This window comes from Sarcophilus harrisii, chromosome 1, assembly GCF_902635505.1.
Source record: "Sarcophilus harrisii chromosome 1, mSarHar1.11, whole genome shotgun sequence".
Lineage (NCBI taxonomy): Eukaryota > Metazoa > Chordata > Mammalia > Dasyuromorphia > Dasyuridae > Sarcophilus > Sarcophilus harrisii.
In genome coordinates this window covers 669671225-669692287 of record NC_045426.1, presented here as the reverse complement: position 1 = coordinate 669692287, position 21063 = coordinate 669671225, and the positions used below count along the sequence as shown (strand labels likewise).

At 40.0% G+C, this 21063-nt stretch overlaps 1 protein-coding gene across 1 annotated transcript in view; it reads left to right on the top strand.

Annotated features, from left to right (window-relative positions):
• GNA11 (G protein subunit alpha 11) overlaps positions 1 to 20417 on the top strand; it is a 71180-nt gene extending 50763 nt beyond the window's left edge. Inside the window, exons 3-7 of the mRNA XM_031948247.1 lie at positions 7508 to 7662; positions 9339 to 9467; positions 10773 to 10902; positions 12893 to 13046; positions 18154 to 20417. Of these exons, the coding sequence (XP_031804107.1) occupies positions 7508 to 7662; positions 9339 to 9467; positions 10773 to 10902; positions 12893 to 13046; positions 18154 to 18344 (759 nt within the window). The 3' untranslated portion in view covers positions 18345 to 20417. The remainder of the gene's footprint in view (positions 1 to 7507; positions 7663 to 9338; positions 9468 to 10772; positions 10903 to 12892; positions 13047 to 18153) is intronic.
• The last annotated feature ends 646 nt before the right edge of the window (positions 20418 to 21063 follow it).

The following is a 21063-nucleotide window of genomic DNA, read 5'->3' as shown; positions in this document are numbered from 1 at the left end:
GTGTTAGTATGTTGAAGTCTCCTAATAGGAGGGCAAGAGTTGAGAAGACAAAGATTGAGCCAGGTGTTGAATTTACTGAGGAAGGGTGGATTCTGCATATTGGTAGATTATAACTACCAGAATCTTGATTGGGTGATTAGGTATGGATTGAGTTAAACTTCAAAGAAAGAGAGATCAATGGTGGAAGGAGAGCTTGGAATCTCTCTTATTGGGGGGTGGTGGAGGGAGGAGTATTTAAACTCCACTTTGACTGCCAATAGAGGGATATGAGTGAAAACCGCTCTTGGAAAGGGTGGCCAACTTAACTATCATCAAGAGGGAGCCAGATCTGAGTGACTAAAAGAAGATGGAAGGAGTGAGAGAGAGAGAGAGAGAGAGAAAGAGAGAGAGAGATTTAAGATGAAAACTTAATTTCAAGATTTTAAGATTTATGATGAAAACAAATTTCCTTTTGAGCAGGCATTCCAAAGAATACAATGGGAAGGCTAGGATAGATCAGGAGTGAAAATGGGGAGAGAGACCAGGTTTTAGGAAAGGGGAAAAGGGAGTGGTTTAGTGGAGGATGGAAGGGCTTGAAGGTTAATAGCTGGGAATTCAGAACTCCTAAGGGATGGAACTATATTAATTATTCAGCCTCTCTTGGGGTGGAGCTCTTTTGGGGGTGTCAAAAAGTAGTGTGTAGCTGGAGAGGGAAAAGAGGTATGAAACAACTGATGGGAAGTTGTGGGATGGTTTGGAGAAAGTTCATTATATTAACTCATTGAATTTAGGGCCTGAATCATTTTTGTCTTATGATCTTCAGTATTTGTTACTTAGCTGCCTAATAAATACTTTTTGAATTGGTACTTCTCTTGTCCTATAGCTTATAAACAATATTCTCCTTATCTTCAGTCTCAGTGATTCATTTTCTTTCTATTAAACTGAGAACTCTCTTGACCCACCATATTGCCCTTCCTTTTCATTATTCCTTCTGAAACATCTGGCCCATTGTTAACATATTTCCTCCATCCTAGACTTTTTCCTCTTTTATTCTTGCATTCAAGGAAACTTGGCTCCTTCCTAAAAACAGGGTTACCCATTCCAGCGTTGAGTTTTCCTCTCAGAATTCTTTCATACTAAGTAGGCATATTTTTTGTTTCTCACTGCCTCTTGTAGATCTTCCTCCTGTTACTCTGAATGTTGTTCCAGAAGTTTCTATCTCATTTCCCAGATCTTTATTGTAATATCTACTAGCTTCCAAGTCATTCTTCTTTCTTAAAAAGTTTAGAACCTGGCTCATGGTCCTCTTTACTCTAATCCCTACACTTATTCTTGAAGCCTTCAGCATACACAGTGATGTCTCCTCAAATATTCTGGTTTCCCAGTTCATCAGATACCTCACTTTCCACAATCTGTACTTTTATCTTATGATCATACCTTCAATCTCACCATCATCTGTAACTAACTATATTATCTTTATGATCTCTAACTCTGGGATTTCTCTTTCAGGGCATAACTCCTTTCCCCCATCCCCTTCTAACCCAATTTACTCCTCTTAAACATGACCTTCATTCATCATATCCTTTTATTTCTCTATCCCATCTTCTTTTCCTAGCACACCATTCCTATGCCGGTCTTACTTCTCTTGATCTTACAGTTGATCACTTTAACTCTAATCTGTCTTCTGTCCACCAATTTCATGACCCTTATTCTCTTGCTGCTTTTCATTTATGCCGAACTCCTGGGTTATGTCACACTGTATATCTTGGGTGCTCATACTTGGAACTATGATGAACTACTTTTGAAGCTGATATGCTGTGCCTACTGGTTCCACTAAAAAATTGTTCTCCAGTTTTACCAAGGTCCTAACTGCTTTAGGGTAATCCTTTTATTCTTCCTTGACTTTATCTTTTAAAAGATTATTTTTGGGGGAGTTAGGTGGCATAGAGCACCAGCTTCTGAAGTCAGAAGGACCTGGATTCAAATGTGGGTGAACCTAGGCAAGTCACTTAACCCCAATTGCCTTGCAACCCCCCAAAAAATATTTTTGCTTTTTAGAATTTTACCATTAGATTTTGTTTGTATATTACCTTTATTTCCCAATATATTATTCCACTTTCTCCCCCTCAAAGAGTCATCCTTATCTCAACAAATTATTTTTTATTTTTATTTTTTATTTAATAGCCTTTTATTTACAGGTTATATGTATGGGTAACTTTACAGCATTGACAATTGCCAAACCTCTTGTTCCAATTTTCCCCCTCTTTCCCTCCCACCCCCTCCCCCAGATGGCAGGATGACCAGTAGATGTTAAATATATTAAAATATAAATTAGATACACAATAAGTATACATGACCAAAACGTTATTTTGCTTAAACATATTCTTTACTCAACTCTCTCCCTTTCAACTTCATTATTTACTAATAGAAGCCATCTTCTGTAAATTTCAATGGAATATGAACTCCTTGAGAGCAAGAGGTTGTTTTCATTTTTGTCCTGATACAGTTCTGGGATTTATTAGATACTTATTCATTTGAATTAGGTTCCACACTTCTCCAGACCCCCATCTACATCTGTGTTTGCATTTCTGATGGTATATCTAGGGCTTAAAGGAGTTTGAAGGTCATATTCAAAGTATTCTCTACTTTCCATTTTTCTTTCCATTGTAGACTTAAAGGATCCTGCCTATCCTATGCTTTTGTTTTTTAGGTACTTAACTATATCAGTAATTTTTTTCTTCCTTTTCTTGACTGTCTTGGGTGACCCTTTTTTTTGCTAAGGCCTTGCCTTCTACTTAATGTCTTTAATTCCATGACCCTCCTTCCTATCTCTTTTGGGAATTGCTTCTTTCTTTCTTGTCCTCAAAAGTCATCCACATGTAATGCCTCAAAGTGTCCAGAAGTCATCATGCTTTCCTTCAATTTATTTAAGTCTCTCCCTTCCCCCCTTTTTTGTTGAAGGTTTCACGCTTTTAGTGTAGACACTCATCTTCAGAATATCTAGTTATCCTTGACTTTTCTCTCTTCCTCTGTCTACATATCGAATCAAATGTCATCTTTTTGTTTAACCAGTTCATCTCTCAAATCCATCTCCTTATTTTGCCTTCACATGACTTCTACCCTAGTTTAGGGATATCATCATTTCTATCATTTTTCCAATAGCCCCTTTTAATGGTTTGTCCCTCCTCTAGTTTGTCTTCTCCCTAACCCATCTATTACATCTCTGCCAAAATAATCTTCCAAAGGCAAGATTTGGTCAGCTTATTTCCCAGTTCAAATTCTTCAGAGGCTCTCTATTATTTCTAGAATAAAATACAAGCTCTTTAGCCTCACATTTAAGGCACTCCTTAGTCATGCTATGTTCTGTCATGTATTCTGGCCTAGTAGCCTGCTAGCTGCACTGCAAAGTAGGCATTTCATCTTTTATCATGGTGCCTTTTTTTTTTTTTTTTCTTTTTTTAACATTCATTTTCTCTATTTCCCTCTATCCCTTTCCCCTACTCATTGAAAAGGCAAGCAATATTTTTCCCATTATAAATGTGAAGTGATGCATAATTCCAAATTGCTATCCAAAGTGACTCTTTAACAGTTTACAACTCTACCAGAAGGTATTAAGTTTCCCTAATTTGTTCACATCCCCTTCTACATTTCTTTTCTGTCTTATCAGCTAATCTGATTGGTGTGAAGTAATATTTCTTCGTTTTAATTTGTTTTAATTTGCATTTCTTTAATTATTAGTGATTTAGAGCATATGTTCATATTAATATAAATTGTATTCTTTTATTGAAAATTGCCTGTTCTTATTTTTATAAATTATACTCAGTTCCCTATAAAATTGAGAAAGGAGAGCTTTATCAGAAAAATTTGTAAAAATCCTTCCCCTGCCCCAGTTTCCCGATTTCCTTCTATTTTTGACTTCATTGGTTTTCTTTGTGCAAAAGCTTTTTAATTTCATGTAATCAAAATTAGTTGCTCTACCTCCTGTCAGCCTGTTATTTGGTCATAAAATCTTTCTTTATCCATAGATCGAATGAGAATTGTTTCCATGTTCCCTTAATTTGCTTATGGTATCACCCTTTAAAAATTTTTTTTTTTAATTTTCAAAGCTTATTTTCATTTTTATTTATGCAGAGGTAGTTTTCAACATTCACCCTTGCAAAACCTTTTGTTCCATATTGTTTTCTCCCTGTCTTCCCTCCTCTTCCCCTCTCTCCCCCATCATGGCAAGTAATTCAATATATATTAAAACATGTGCAATTCTTCCACATATTTCCACAATTATCTACAAGAAAAATCAAATCAGAAAGGGGGAAAAATGAGAAAGAAAACAATGCAAACAAATAACAACAACAAAAAAAGGTGAAAATCAACTATGTTATGTTTCACACTCAGTCTCACAGTTCTCTTGCTGGGGGTAGATGGCTCTCTCCTTCACAAGTCTATTGGAATTGACCTGAATCACCTCACTGTTTAAAAGAGCCATGTCCATCAAAATTAATCAATGTATAGTCTTCTTGTTGCCATGTACAATGATCTCCTGGTTCTGCTCATTTCACTTAGCATCAGTTCTTGTAAGTCACTCCAGGCCTTTCTGAAAACATCCTGCTACTAGTTTTACAGAACAATAATATTCCATTATATTTATATACCATAATTCAGCCATTCCCCAACTGATGGGCATCCATTCAGTTTCTAGTTCCTTGCCATTACACAAAAGGTTGCTACAAACATTTTTGCACATGTGGGTCCCTTTCCCTCTTTTTTTATCTTTGGGATACAGGCCCAGTAGAGACACTGCTGGATCAAAGGGTAAGCACAGTTTGATAATCCTATGGTCATAGTTCCAAATTACTCTCCAGAATGGTTGGATCAGTTCACAACTCCACCAATAATGTATTAATGTCCCAGTTTTCCCACATTCCTTCCAACATTCGTCATTATCTTTTCCTGTCATCTTAGCCAATCTGAGAGATATGTAGTGGCACCTCAGTCTTCTTAATTCACATTTCTCTGATCAATAGTGATCCTAGAGAATTTATGACCAAAGAAGATGTTTGTGGCAGCCCTCTTTGTAGTGGCCCATACTGGAAACTGAGTGGATGCCCATCAGTTGGAGAATGGCTGAATAATTGTGGTATATGAATATTATGGAATATTATTATTCTGTAAGAAATGACCAGCAGGATGATTACAGAGAGTCCTGGAGAGATTTACATGAACTGATGCTGAGTGAAATGAGCACGACCAGGAGATCATTATATACTTCAACAACAATACTATATGATGATCAATTCTGATGGACATGGCCATCTTCAACAATGAGGTGAACCAAATCAGTTCCAGTTGAGCAGTAATGAATTGAACCAGCTACACCCAGTGAAAGAACTCTGGAAGATGACTATGAACCACTACATAGAATTCCCAATCCTTCTTTTTTTGTCTACCTGGATTTTTTATTTCCTTCACAGGTTAATTGTGCACCATTTCAAAGTCTGATTCTTTTTGTACAGCAAAATAATTGCATGGACATGTATACATATATTGTATTTAATTTATACTTTAACATATTTAACATGCATTGGTCAATCTGCCATCTGGAGGAGGGGAAGAATTGGAACAAAAGGTTTTGCAATTGTCAATACTGAAAAATTACCCATGCATATATCTTGTAAATAAAAAGCTATAATAATAATAATAAAATAGTGATCCTAGAGCATTTTTTCATGTGATTAGAAATGCTTTTAATTTCTTCATCTGAAAATTATCTGTTCTTTTGACCACTTATCAATTGGAGAATGACTTATAATCTTACAAATTTGAGTCACTTCTCTATATATTTTAGAAATGAGAACTTTAATCAGAACTCTTGGATGTAAAAAAAATTTCCAGTTAACTACTTAACCCCTTAATTAGGGTGGAACTTGGTCTTGATGATGACCTTCTATAGCTCCTGCCAACCCATTCTCTGGTAAAAATTGGACTAGATGACTTCTCAGTCCCTTTCAACTCAGAGATTTTTTTTTTTAATAGTACCTTTTTGTTTTCAAAATACATGTAAAGATAGTTTTCAATATTCCCTCTTGCAAAACCGTGTATTCCAAATGTTTTCTCCCTCTCTTCCCCCTCCTCCCTGCCCTAGTTGGCAAGTAATCCAATATATGTTAAACTTATGCAATTCTTCTATACATATTTACACAATTATCATGCTGTATAAGAAAAATCAGATCAAAAAGGGAAAAATTGAGAAAGGAACAGCAAGCAAACAACAAAAAAGGTGAAAATACTATGTTGTGATCCATACTTAGTTCCCACAGTCCCTCTCTTTGGATGCAGATGACTCTCTCCATCACAAGTCTGTTGGAATTGTCCTGAATCATAAACTGTTGAAAAGAGCCAAATTTATCACAGCTGATCATCACATAACCTTGTAGTTGTTGTATACAGTGTTCTCTGGGTTCTACTCACTTCACTTAGCATCAGTTCATTTAAGTCTCTCCAGGCCTCTCTAAAATCATCCTGCTGGTCATTTCTTACATTCATATACCATAACTTATTCAGCCATTCTCCAACTGATGGACATCCCACTCAGTTTCCAGTTCCTTGTCACTACAAAAAGAGCTGATAAAAACATTTTTACACATGTGGATCCTTCTCTCTCTCTCTCTCTCTCTCTCTCACACACACACACACACACACATATCTCTTTGGGATACAGACTCAGTAGAGATACTATTGGATCAAAGGGTATGTACAATTTGATAGCCCTTTGAAAAAATCTGTTCTCTAGAGTAGTTGATTTTAGTTCACAACTACACCAATAAGGTATATTGCCCTAGTTTTCTCACATTCCCTCAACACTGATCATTATCTTTTCCTGTTATCTTAGCCAACCTGAAAGATGTGTAGTGGTACCTTAAAATTGTCTTAATTTGCATTTCTCTGATCAATAGTGATTTAGATAATTTTTTTTTTTTTTTTTTTTGAGAAATCACACTGATCAGATTAGGAGTGAACAGGTCTAAGGAAGGAAATAGAATATTCTCCCTAGGAAAAATATCATCTGGTCTTGCCCTGTTGGATTAGGACAGAAATTTTATTCAATATTCCCTTTGAGTTTTTTTTGTAAAATGTGCATGTATATGAGAATAAAAACTCCTTATGTACAGCAAAAAAAAAAAAAAAAAAATCCACCAAAAAATTTGGGTAAAAATGCCCTTCCCTGCTTCTGTGCTAACTCTTGAATTTATTCATCTCACTAGAGATGTTGTGGAATGCTCTTGGGAAAAATGTTATCAATGTCATTGATATAGTAATGAACTTTCTCTTCTAGTTGATGAATATTGAAATAAAAACTGAGTGATTTTGGAAATCCTCAGTTTTTAAATTGCTTTTTTATGTTGCTAATGCTAGTCATGTTCACAGCTTTTGTCTGATGAACTAACTGTGAGGTTTAATACCTGGATGAGAAAAGGACACAAATTGGCTGATCTAGAACCAGTTAATCCTCTCTTTTTTCCTATTGCTTTAGGCCAATGCACTGCTGATTCGAGAGGTGGATGTTGAAAAGGTCACAACATTCGAGCATCAATATGTAAGTGCAATTAAGACTTTGTGGAATGACCCTGGAATCCAGGAGTGTTATGACAGGAGGCGAGAATACCAGCTCTCCGACTCAGCCAAATAGTAAGTATGGGATCTGTCTGTCTGACACTTAGTTTCATTTGTCACAGTTCCTGTTTTTCTACTGTCTGAGTTGCAGATAGATTCTTTGTACTTGGCTGGATTTTTCTGAAAATTCAAGTAATTGTCCTGCTTTAATTCTGTTAGAACAGGCTTTTGCCACATTAGGACAGCTCCTAATCAGGTCTTGGCTCTGCCTTGTTTGTGGAATGGCCAGAACAGGTCTATTTCTGTAAGAATCCCAAAGTGGTAGGAAGATTGGAGTTTGAAGCTTTTGTTGTTAGTCTGTCACTTTCCAAAATAAAATACTCCAAACTAGGGCTGCCAATGTAAGTTAGTGGTTATTAATATGGCAGTATCTGTCAATGCTTATGTATTCTCAAATTTAAACAGATTGGCTTCTTCCTGAGACTGGTCAGCTCAGTATTTCGAGATTCGGTCCTCACTTCTCAGTCCCTCAGTCCTTTCTCCCAGTGGCCTGCTGAGTGTGCAAGCTGCCTTCATTTAGGAGACAGTAGGCAGCTTTGACTATGGGATAAACACGTGGCATTAAGTCCTTTGGAAGTAATTCCAAGTGGCTCTTGTCCGCTGGTGGCTAAGTGAGAACATCAAAGAATTGGACAGCAAAAAACCCAAAACTGTTTGGTCCTTTGACCAACCTTCAAATCATTGCATGTTTCTGTATTATCATAGGCGCTTAGGGTTTTTCCTGATATGAGGAAAGATGACTGACTTATTTGAAGCCATGTTTCTAAGGCAGTGATAGAAAAGACAATCTCCTGTGCTTCATGTGCTTGAAAAACCTGAGCCCTGGGAGTGAATAAGGTTGCCTTTTTCCTTCCTCTGAGTTTTTCTCACCCCATATGATCCCACTGCCTCCCTATTTCACATAGCCACTGCTTCTTTCCTCCTGCCAGTTCCTAAATAAACTCTTGGTGTAGCCAAGCCCTCAGAAAAGTCTCTTATAAGAAAGGAAAAGGTATTAGTGTGTATATTCTCCTTTTCCTCATTTAAACATATTTAGGAAGCATAGAGCTTATAGTCTAGCAGAGAAGGGAAACAGAACACTCTTTGAGCTTGCAAGAAAGAAGGGAAGATAAGGTTAGGCTTTGTTGAGGAGGCAGCATCTGAGCCAGGACCTAAAAGACTTTTATCAGGGAGCGATGGACAAGGAGGCTGCAAGATCCTGAGAATGTGGAATTGGTGTGAGTAGTGGAAAGCATGAAATTGTGTAATAAGGACAACAAAATGTCCTGGTTAGATGTGGTTTATAGAGTACATGGGGGCAAGGAGGATCAAGTGTGGGCACTAGTCTAGGTTGGGAGATAAGGATTTTTATGAGGGCAATAACTGTGGGATTATAAAAAAAGGGATCAAGAGGAAAATAGTACAAGGTAGAAGGGTGAATTCTAGTGATTGAATGTGAGAAATGAGATATAGGGAAAAATATTTAAGGTGATAACTGAGATTTTGAACGTGGGAGTTTGGAGATCGTATCCATAGTGCTATTGACAAAACATGCTCCCATTTCTGAAGCCACAACTTGGGCTTGAAGGGGCATCATAAGTCATAGAAGGATAACTCCCTGTTCTCCCCCTTCCCTATTTCTTCTTCCTAAAGGATCCTCCTTATGCTTTGTTTGTTTGTTTGTTTGTGTGTGTGTGTGTGTGTGTTTTTAGCTACCTAACTGATGTTGACCGTATTGCCACCACTGGGTACTTACCCACCCAACAGGATGTTCTGCGGGTTCGAGTCCCCACAACCGGTATCATAGAATACCCTTTCGACTTGGAGAATATCATCTTCAGGTACCTAGATCCTACCTGCTGGGTGGGTTGACACTGCTTGGATTGAACTTTGTACAAGGTGCTTCTAGAGCATGGTGAAGGAACCCTTGACTTAGAATGGCAGAGTTGTGAGCATCCCAGCCTAAGCTAGATCAGCTAAACCTGAAAGAGAAACACTGAGCTTGGACGCTGGCTTCCGAGCCCAGCAGACTGCCCTGCTTCCCCCAGCAGAGTGTGACCTGTGGCCCACAGACACATTGACTGGTGAGCTCTCACTCGGCTTACTTGCCAGCCTGGGGCACTTGTAATCTGATCTGCAGTGCCATCAGTTGTAGAGGATGGGGCCAAAAGAGCTTTTGTGGAGATCTTTAACCTAATGGTCCACAGCTCCTTTGAAATGGCTTCTCTTTGCTCCCTCCCTCCAAGAAGCCCTTTGCATGACTGCTCTGTGAAGGATCCCTCTCCCTGGTTGTTTATCTCAGCTTGGCTGCGGGTCTCTCTGGAGGGCTCAAGGGCTGGCCCAGTCGTCATCCATCACCGTACAGCTCTCCGGATATTTCTCCTCATAGCTTTGGAACACAGGGCCCAGTAGGGAGCTTTAATGTAGGGAAGCTTAATGAAATTTGTCGAATCTACTTTGCAAAACGCTTTCTCTGTGGGCACAGGGCTCCAATACATCACTCTGACACAGGCTAACTAGATAGGGGGAATTTTTAAGCTGTGATAGAGGCTGTGACCTGAACTTGGTTCTTCCTTTATTAATGATGTTTCAGACTGTGAGTAAGACATGGTAGGCCCCTCTGGGATTCCAGAAAGGTATGTGCTATTCCTGCCGTACTCCAGTTCCTGGCACCATGACAAGAATCTTCATGGGTTGTGGAGAGGGACAGTGTTATTCAACTAGTTCCCTTCATTTATAGCAGGACAGTCTTGGGCTCTATCCTTTTGGGAGGAGCCCATTCAGCTTTTTAAATGGATTGGCTTGGGTGGTTGATTTTATCGACTAGGTACTTATTCTTAGAATATTTCCTAAATCAGAACTTTAGAATTCAAAGTTATTTAATTGCATCTGTATCTGAAGCATGAATCCTTCTTCAGGCCCTGGAAAAGCGGCTGTTTAGCCTGTACTTGAATAGCTTTTCTCACTTGCAGAAGTAATATTCAAGGAACATTTACTTCCTTCTTTGGAAGATAGCATGCCTATTATTGATTTGAATTGTTGGTAAGGGGATACACCATTATTCATGGATTCAGAATGGAAAAACCCAGGGGCAAACCTTCACTAAACTTACTGACCACTCTCTGCTCTGTGTTTTCCCTTCTCAGAATGGTGGATGTTGGTGGACAGAGATCAGAGCGAAGGAAGTGGATACACTGCTTTGAAAATGTGACGTCCATCATGTTTTTAGTTGCTCTTAGTGAATATGACCAAGTTCTAGTGGAGTCTGACAATGAGGTAAGTGAATCTTTGGAATTAGGGGTGAGGAGAGGGCAAGATAGAGAACTCTGATCCCTCATAATTTATATTTACAAAGGATAATGGATTGAAAGAGTCCTTAAATGATGTTATGTCCACCCTCTGCCTTTATACATTACAAACTGTTTTCCTTACATCAATCTTGTGGGTGGGGAACAAATAGTGAAAGTAGAGTTTTCCAGATTTGTAGACACATAAAGAACTTGAGATAGAATTACTTAACCCAGAACACATAGCTAGTAAAAACTCAGGTCTTCTGAAAACAAATTTGCATTTTTCACCAATCCAGGGGTTCTTAATATAGGGTGTGTCAAAAAAATTTTTTAAATTATTTTGATAACTAGGTTTTAATATAATTATTTTCCTATTGTAATCCTGTAAATTGTTATTTAAAAACATTATTCTGAGAGAGGATTCATAGGTTTCAAGTCGTTGCTGATAGAAAAGGTATTCTAAATCTCTGAAGTCTTTACAGATCTTGGAGGTGGTACTATGGTGGTCTTAATTTGTTAATTTAATTTTTACATTTGGGTTCAGACACCTAGAAAAAGTTGCTGTAGAAGTAAATAATTTGTCCATGTGAGAATACAGGATATGTAGAGTGTTATGAAATCTTTCTAAGAGCAATGTTCCTGTGTTTGTGTGGACAGATTTGTAGTTTTTCTTCCCTTTGGTGGGGGAAGGAGCTGTCAGATTGATAAATTTCCTTGAGACTGCTTAACTTGCCCTGACTGACCCTCACCCTTTTTCACCTATCTTCCCTTTAACTGGTTCCTGGTTCTGAGATGGCTTTTTCTTAGTAACTAGCGGCAATGGCAATTCTGTTCTTAAGTTAGGAAAACCAGGCATTACATTTTAATTTCTATGGGCACGTTTTAGAACTCTGTTTTTTTTTTTGTGAGTTGTGGGAATAGTTGGGGAGATGGACTGGAAAGAACATGCTGATGGGAAAGTCAGCTGTCCGATTGGATGCTTACTGTTCTGTGGGCTTTTCGTTAGGAATTCTCAAAGAACAGAGAGACCTTTGTAATTGAGTTGATATATGTATCAAGTGATTGACCTTTACCTCTTTATTAAGATGTATTCAAAGTCAATCAACAGGCAATTTATTAAGTACCTACTGTGTGGCAGGCACTATGCTAAGTTCTTTTTTTTTAAATAACTTTTTATTGATAGAACCCATGCCAGGGTAATTTTATACAACATTATCCCTTGCACTCACTTCTGTTCCAATTTTTCCCCTCCCTCCCTCCACCCCCTCCTCCAGATGGCAAGCAGTCCTATACATGTTAAATATGTCACAGTATAGATACAATATTTGTGTGCAGAACCGAGCAGTTCTCTTGTTGCACAGGGAGAATTGGATTCAGAAGGTAAAAAATAACCTGGAAGAAAAACAAAAATGCAAATAGTTTACATTCATTTCTCAGTTCTTTGGGTGTAGCTGCTTCTGTCCATCATTGATCAGTTGAAACTGAGTTAGATCTTCTTTTTGTCAAAGAAATCCACTTCCACCAGAATACATCTTCATACAGTATCATTGAAGTATATAATGATCTCCTGCTTTTGCTCATTTCACTTAACATCAGTTTATGTAAGTCTCTCCAAGCTTCTCTGTATTCATCCTGCTGGTCATTTCTTACAGAACAATAATATTCCATAACATTCATATACCACAATTTACCCAACCATTCTCCAATTGTTGGGCATCCATTCATTTTCCAGTTTCTAGCCACTACAAACAGGGCTGCCACAAATATTTTGGCACATACAGGTCCCTTTCCCTTCTTTAGTATTTCTTTGGGGTAAAAGCCCGGTAGTAGCACTGCTGGATCAAAGGGTATGCACAGTTTGATAACTTTTTGGGCATAGTTCCAGATTGACTATGCTAAGTTCTATGAAAACAAAAGCTGAAAGAAAAATGCTCCTTTAACAAAGTGTGTTGTTCTCATTTCTCCTTCCTGGTTAGAATCGAATGGAGGAGAGTAAAGCCCTTTTTCGGACCATCATCACTTATCCCTGGTTCCAGAATTCCTCAGTAATCCTCTTCCTCAACAAGAAGGATCTGCTGGAAGATAAGATCTTGTATTCTCACCTGGTGGATTATTTCCCAGAGTTTGATGGTAAGATTCTAGTTGGGAAGAAATCTTAAAGGAGGAGCAAAGGTTCATTAGATTTGCCATGAAATCAGAGAAATCTTCTCACTAAAACTGACCTTCCTTTTGACTCAGAGTTAAAAGTGCTTTCCAGAGCAAGCACTGCTGCAGTTGAGCTTCCTTTTGAAGCCTCTTGGGAAACAGTGATACCATCTGGCATCAGGTGATTGTTAAATGGAAGGGTGCAATAGAGACATTGATCTGACCTCAGGCAACTTGAGGCAGAAATGTACATTAGGTAAAGGATGGCAGGCTGGCTAGTAGGACTGGATGAGTTGCCCTGGGTCATGTCATTTCTGCCGATTTGCAGGCAAACAGGAGGGGTGAGGCCTGTGGGCAGGAGGGATCATGTTGTCAGGGAGGGCTCCCTCTGCTGGCTACTGTAGCCAGCTACAAGGCCATTGGGCATTATGCCAGTCAGGGAGTGCCAGTCTTGGTGTGGGAGTGAATTCCTATCACTCAGTAGTCTGCCTGCTTCATGAGGGAGAAAGGAGCTTTGATTGATTGTAGATAAGAGGGTGTCATCAGTGTATAGCCTCCAGGAGTATGTAAGAAAAGAAGAGAGCGTCTGAGGTTAGAGATCGCCTTCAAGTCCTCTCGTTTGAAACATGGTTATGCTGATACTAAAACACAAAGAGAATTCCAAGGCCATTGCTTTTGAATTTCTCCATCCAGCGACCCTTTAAAAAAAAACAAAACATTAAGAATTAGTAAGCAGAGGCCTGCATGTTCTTAACCTTTCTCTTATCAAAAAATCTGGTAACAGAATAGGGAACTAGCCCATGAACATTTGGAAATGGGAAAGAAAAGAAGCAAAAATGGAACACTAATTACAGTGTCAGGAGCTGGCTTTGGATCATTGCTGCCTCATCCTGTGTGCATCTGCTCACTAATGTGAAATCCAGTTCTGCTGAGAAGAATTGATTTGGTTCTAGACAGATGTCTTGGTTCCCTTCTTTTCCAGGCAAACTGCCTTGATGTGGTGTAAAAGCAGCATGAAGGGTTTATAGGCCTAATGTAGCATGCGGTTAGATAATTAAAATAACAACAATACCTAGTGTTTCCCTTTGGAAACACTGTAAAAAAATCATAAATTGCTTAATCAGTTAACTCCCCTCTGAGTTAGGGAATGCTGACTCTGGCTTTTACAGGGGAAAGAGAGTGGCTGGACATTTCTCAGCCTTGTTCTCTGAGTAGGATCATCTTCCTTAATGATCTCAGTGACATCAGGTTCATCAGAGATGGTGCTTACTCTTTTATTGACCTGTTAAGATAGATTTTGCATTGCTGCCACTTGGTTTTATCTCACCTTCATTTCCGTATACGTTGTTCACCTCTCCCTGCCTTCTGAAAGTGAAAGAAAAAACTATCCACCCAAATTGCACCCCCCCCCCCCCCTTCCCACAACCCCTCCCTCCTCCCCAATCCAGGACTGGGAGCTTCTACAAAGCTGTGTGGGAGGGGCAGGCTGTCTGCTTTTCTTCAGGGCCCATTTTGGCTGTTAAAACCACACACAGGGTCGATGCTGCTATTTATTTAGCCAAGAAAAGGTCTGTAACCTTTCTGTCTGATGCCAGTCATCTCTCAGGTTGAACAAATGTTCATTAGGTACCTGCTTTCTCTTGGTGCTGAGCATACGCAGACAAAACCTTTCTAGAGTTCTCGGCTTCAGAGTGGGCGCTCTCTTTTCTGAGGTTGGGACATTGTCTGACAAGCCTCGTGGTGAGGGGCAGAAGGCCCATTTTTCCTGTGTTTTTCATGATCCCCCTTTGTCCTTTTTTCTTGACCCACCTCCTCCATTTCTGCTCCTGGGTCAAAATCCCAGGCCAGTGTTGCTTCTGGGGGACCTGACCTGACATTGAGTTTCTTGCTTCCTTGGCGTCTTTTGCCCCCTGGTGGCAGGATGGCAGGAGCTTTGTTTTCTGTCTGATAATGTGCCTAGACTTGTAGCAGAATAGTGCTGGCTTCAGCTTCTAGCTGAGGAAGTGAGGCCTTCTGTGTTCTGTTCCGTGGAGTTAGATCCTCCTTGCTTAGGTACACATGGTACTTTTCCTCTCTGTGAGATTTCAAAGAATCACAGAAAACCAGAGTTGCAGGGGTTCTAATCTAATTGATGCCTGAACAACAGTCCCCTACCATGTACTCAACCCGGATCAGCCAGACTTTACTGAAGACCTTTGATGAGAGATTCCTTCCTAAGAGAGTCTCTTCCTCTTGGGGTTCACTCAGATTATTGGGAGGCTAGATCTTGACTTCAAGTATAAATTTTTAGCTTTTATCTTTTGCTCTTCCCTCCTGCTCCATCCTTTTCTGGTGGGACCAAGAAGAGCAAGTCCAGACAACCTTTCTCATGCATGAATATATTTGATCTTGTCTTCTCTAAGACTTTTCCTCTCCAAGTTAACCATCCCCAGTTCTTCCTTTCACCCATTAGATTCCTCTTGCTTCTTTCCAGGGTAAGTGCAGCTCTCTTACAAATGAAGTCTAATCTGATTTCTTCATTTATTGGTGCTCTCCTTTGGTTTTTTTGGGAGTTTATTTTTAATTGATTAGGTGAGTACATCTTGTCCCTGTCCCCTCCTGGTTGGGTGAGCCTCCCTTCCCCCAGTAGTATAAACTTCTTGAGGACAGGAACTGGTTGTTTTTTGTGTTTGGGTGTTTTGTTTTTTGTTTTTTTGGTCTTTGTATCCCAGTGCCTTGCCAAGGCCCTGCTCTATAAAATGCTTGTGGGTGAATTGAAAATAGTTAGATATTCTTTTAATAGTCATCTCTTTATCTTGGGTGCCAAATCTCTATTACCAGTTTGTTTTGTCCTTTTCCATGCAAAGAACTCTCCTTGGAAGATAAAACAAACAGTAAGAGTTATGCAACCTAGCGTTTTCTCTCTCATGAATTGTCACTGCCCTATCCATATTGAGCTGTTCTTTCTCTGCTCTGCTTTTCTCCAAAATAACTAAAAATATTCCCTTTCCACCCCCACCTAATAAAACTCCATTTCTTCCTCTTCTACCCTCTTCTCCCACCTTGGAAAAAGGAAAAAAAAAACATACAATAAAACCTCTTTAGCAAATATATATAGTCAAATAAAACAAATTCTTGCATTGATTAAGTCTAAAAATGTCTTTTACCTTTTACAGCTTGAGTCCATTCCTTCTCTGTCAGAATAGGTGAGAAGTTTTGTTATTGATCTTCCTACAAGCCTCTGCTCAGTCTCAACTTTTACTTCTCTTGCTGCTTTGTTGGGATCATCACACTTTTGATGTTCATCCTTGTTACCTGCCTGTGCTTCCAACTTGTGTACATATTTTTAAAAAATCTTAAAAAAAAAAATTTCCTTGTTCAAGGTCTGTTTCATTGTCTTTAGACAACTCTTTTCTTCCTCACTGGAATTGTTTCTATTTATTCTCAAAATTTGATTCTTGAGAGCTTCTCATCCCTTCCAACCAGAATTTCCTTGTAAAATTTGAGTCCTTGAGATCTTTATTGTCTCTCTGAACCTATTGATCTTTTATTTCCCCAAATCTTGGAATCTTCTAACACTGCCCTGCTTTCCTCCTCTAGCATGAATTTTGAGATGAAAGGGTCATTTCCCCTCAAAGTTCTTAGCATTTCTACTCAGTAACTAATTTTTCCTTTCAGTTCTACAATGTGTTTTTCTCTTCTTGGTTCTTTTTCTTTTCTAAGGATGAAATTATTATTAATGCAAATAAATAATTAGATTACCCATTCTATTTGGGGGAGATTACTCTTCACTAGTGCCATCCCTCATCATTTCTAAATCATATCTTGGTGCCAGTCTTATAATTTGTTTTTTCAATCCTTCATATGCTTCTTAATTCTAGCTGATAATACTTTATTAATAAAAAGTACTTTTGCTTTTGTGTCTATTGGGCTTTGCCCAGTGTCCTTGGATTTCCTTATAAAGAATATATTCCTATTATACAGTGCTAATCATCCCTTCCCTCTGCCCCACTTTTTTTAACCTCTCCTGATTTATTTGAGTAAGATATTTTTCTAATTCCATAATCTAGCCATGGGTCTCATTTGACTGCGTCTCACTGAAATTTATTCATGGAGTCATGTTTCCCTGCATTCAGACTTCTAATTTGTTTCCCATACTTTTTAAGACTTTTTGTTTTCAGTGTTATTATTGAAGGGGCCCGAAGAAGGGAGGAGATGAATCAGAGAAGTGAGTTCCAGAGAGGTGACCAAAGAATAGGAGTTGGACAATAGACCTCACAATAGTGTGTCAAAATGAGGTGCTTTCTTGGGAGAGAAGTGAAGTGACAAAATATTGGTGCTTGGAAGAAACTGCAGGATTCCCCTTTTATGGACTGAGGTGGGTGGGTGGGTGGGGGTATTTAAGAATCAGTACTGAACAATTAATTTGATTGAAGAATTGAAAAATGGCAGCTTCTCTAGAATTTCATAGAATCATAGACCAAGATAGGTTCAAAGAGATCTTAGAACATAGAATGTTGGTGCTTGAAGATGCTTCAGAACCAAAATTCTTAATCTGGGATTCATGTAAGGGAATTGTGGATAAAGTTCAGGGGATCTGTGAATTTAAATTGGGGGGGGAGGGGAAATCGCATCTTTATTTTTATTAACCTCTATGCTAAAATTTAGCATTTCCTTCAATAACTTGAAAACTTTGTTATAAAAAAGACCACCTGGCTGCCAAAGGTGTCCAAAACACCTCCCCCCAAAAATGGTGAAGAAACCCTGTCCTAGAACAAAGAATTTCGAATGTTAGAAAAAGCAGCCATAGAGATAGCAAATCTCACCCTCTGGTTTTACAGATGGGAAATTGAACTCCAGCATGGTTACATGACTTAATCTAGTGGCATGAGTAGGATGAGCCCCTACCTGTTCTGTGCCTAGAACAGGCCTCAGCATACCCATCTGAATAACTAGGATCCGAATTAAGTTATTGATATATTGGCAGCCCAGAATGAGTTATGAAGGATCTACACTCTCTCAGTCAGAGGCACATTTGAATACATTCCCTGAAGATTTTTGGGTTGTGGATGTAAGTGACTCTCTTACTCTGTCTTCTTTATCCTTGTCTCAGGACCACAGAGGGACGCCCAGGCAGCCAGGGAGTTTATCCTCAAGATGTTTGTGGATCTAAACCCTGACAGCGACAAAATCATCTACTCTCACTTTACATGTGCCACAGACACGGAGAACATCCGCTTTGTCTTTGCTGCTGTCAAAGACACCATCCTACAGCTCAACCTGAAAGAATATAACTTGGTCTGACCCTGCTTTCTCCCCTACGAGGCCTCAACGTGAAGAAAAGACCAAAAAAATTTTTTTTGAAAAAATTACAGGAAAAATATCTTTACTTTTTAATGATGTAATGATTGCCAATTGTCTGATCTGTGGAGTGGCGAATTTTGCTCAGTGTTACCTTGGATCTCATGTCTCTGTCCACAGGAATAGTTGATTTTTTTTTCATATTTTTAACAAATGGCTTTTATTTCACAGTTATCAGGGGATACACTTCACTCTTCTCCACACCTTGTGCACCTCTTCACCTTTTGCCAACAGCAAAGGCGGCCTTCTCGTGGGCTCAATTTTTTGTCGCTCGCTTTTTTTAAAAAAAAAAAACAACAACAAAACAAAAACTTAAGCAAAAAAAACTCTACCCTATTTTCGGTTACAAGTTCCCACCTCTTGGCCAAGTTTTATGGACTTGCTGAACTTATTGGGGGGTGGGGGAGAGCCAATACTCCCCCCTTCCTGAGCTCCAGGGGGCCTATGTCAAGATCGCCAGACCTGCTTGCTTCCCTCCTCCCTGCTTGATCCAGGCTCCACAGTCCACTGTGATGATATTGGGGTTGAGGAATGGTGTTTCTCCTAAGAATGGAAGCAGAAGCCCCCCACCCATCCAGTGACCAACAGACCCCAACAAGCCATCCCCCGCCTCCTTCAGTGCATCATACAATATAGTCTGGGTTTTTTAAAGTTTTTTTTCCCTTTCTTCTTGATTATAAAAGATATGGAGACTGTGATTTTTCTTCTTTTTTTAAGTTATTGATGTTCTATATATAGTTTGCTACAGGCTGTATTTTTGTTCAGTGGACTCCGAAAGGTGGGAGCTTGGCCAAGCAACAGCTGCCAACCCTTGGGAAGTGCCTGACTGTGTCTTTTTCTGGGGGGTGGGGGATGGGATACTCATATATGCTCTGTTGATGGAAAAGGATCTCCCAAGTGAGCCGCCCTCATCTGTAAGTGGGTAGCGCCCCCTTTGCCCAAGCCTCCCCTTTCTTGGTGGGATGAAGATGTTTCCGTGTACTGAGGGATTCGGCACACTCATCTAACACCAAAGTCTTGTATTTGGTTTGGAGGGTTTCCTCGGGGTTTCTGAGCCCCACCTCTGCTTCTGGCTTTTTAGCATGCTGCTGCCCAGGGCAGAGGAATCTGATTTTCTACACGCAGCTCTGCAGGCGGCTCCTGCTCTGTCCAGGCCCAGAATCCTTCAGAAGGGCCTGTGTCGGACCACGCAGCCAAATAGCTTGGTCTGGCCTCTCTGAGGGCAGACGAGCAGGAGGAAGGCTCCTTTGAAGCAGTCTCAAGGGAAAGAGGAAGGGATTGTTTCCTTTTCTGTTGGAAGGAAAGAAGGCCTCTTCAGAAACTTCTCAGCCTGTATTTAAGAGTCCGGCGGGGGCTGCTCTGTTGCCACTGGGGGCTCCTTGACAAAGCACTTGCACGGACTACTGTCCAGAGCTGCCTGTGCTTGGGGATTGGGGGCAGCACAGGCACTTTTTTTTTTTTCCCCAGGGGAGATAGGTCTACAGGCATTGCCAAAGTCAGAATCAGGCTGTTTAGGCAAAAAGACCGAGCCGAGCGCCTTAGGACTGTGACAGACATTTAGGGCTTGCAGATCAGCTTGAATCCCAGGTGCCAAAGGAGGTGAGTGCTTCACCTGGGTCCACTAGAGGTGCCAAATGCCAGTACCTCCCTAGCTTTCCCCAGAGGAAGACGGGCAGCACCCCTAGCCGAGGGACATCTCTGCTGGAAGCAGTGGGGAGTCTGGTCCCTCGCTGCCGGCAGGCTTGGGCTCTGCCCTTCCCCAGCCCTGGTTCAGGAGCACTTAAGACCAAGCCTGGTGGACGGAGCATGAAGAAGCCCTCCCCCCAAAGCAGACTGTTTGAAAGAAGGCATCCCAGTTTGGGTTTCTTTCTCTCTTCTCTTTTTTTCCTCTAGAGGGAGGGAAGGGGAGTTTGGCTTTATCGTTTTATTGTAGACTGAACACTACTTCAGTGTTTTTTTGCACAAAACGTAACGGGAAATGAACCGCCGGAGATGCCTTTGATCCATAACACTAAGTCTGGAGCTTACACTTTGAGTAGTCTGTTGCGTGGTTTCATTTCTTTTGACTGTCGTGTTTTGTTCCCCACCCCTACCCCCCTTTCTTCATTCCTCCTCCAACTCTTCATCCCTTCAGTCCTCCTTCCTGCCTTTTGGTATATATATATGTATGTGTGTGTGTGTGTGTTTGTGTGTGTGTGTGTGAGTGATATAGATATAAATCTATATCCATATATCACATATGCACACACACATTATATATATATATATATATATATATATATATATATATATATATATATATATATATAGAGGCAAGGGACATCAGTCAATGTTGTATCTCAGACAGCTCTGTGGGAGGCGGCACACCATCAGAGCCTGCCCAGAAGAACTCAGCCCTTTAGTTAGGTAGCCCCATGCCTAAGGACGGGAAGGCCGGCATCTGAGACAACAGTTACATTCCTGAATGTCTAGTTTTAATCCTGTTTAGGGGTGACTAGCTGCTTGGAACCAGTTTCCCTCTTGTGTCTATGCCAAAAATGGTTTTTTTGTAGGATGAAATCATATAAGAGGATTTTTACCAGAAACCTAAACCATACACCAAACAAACCCAACTTCTTGGGGTGAGTCCAAATAGCTTCCATAGGGAGCAGATGGTGCTAAG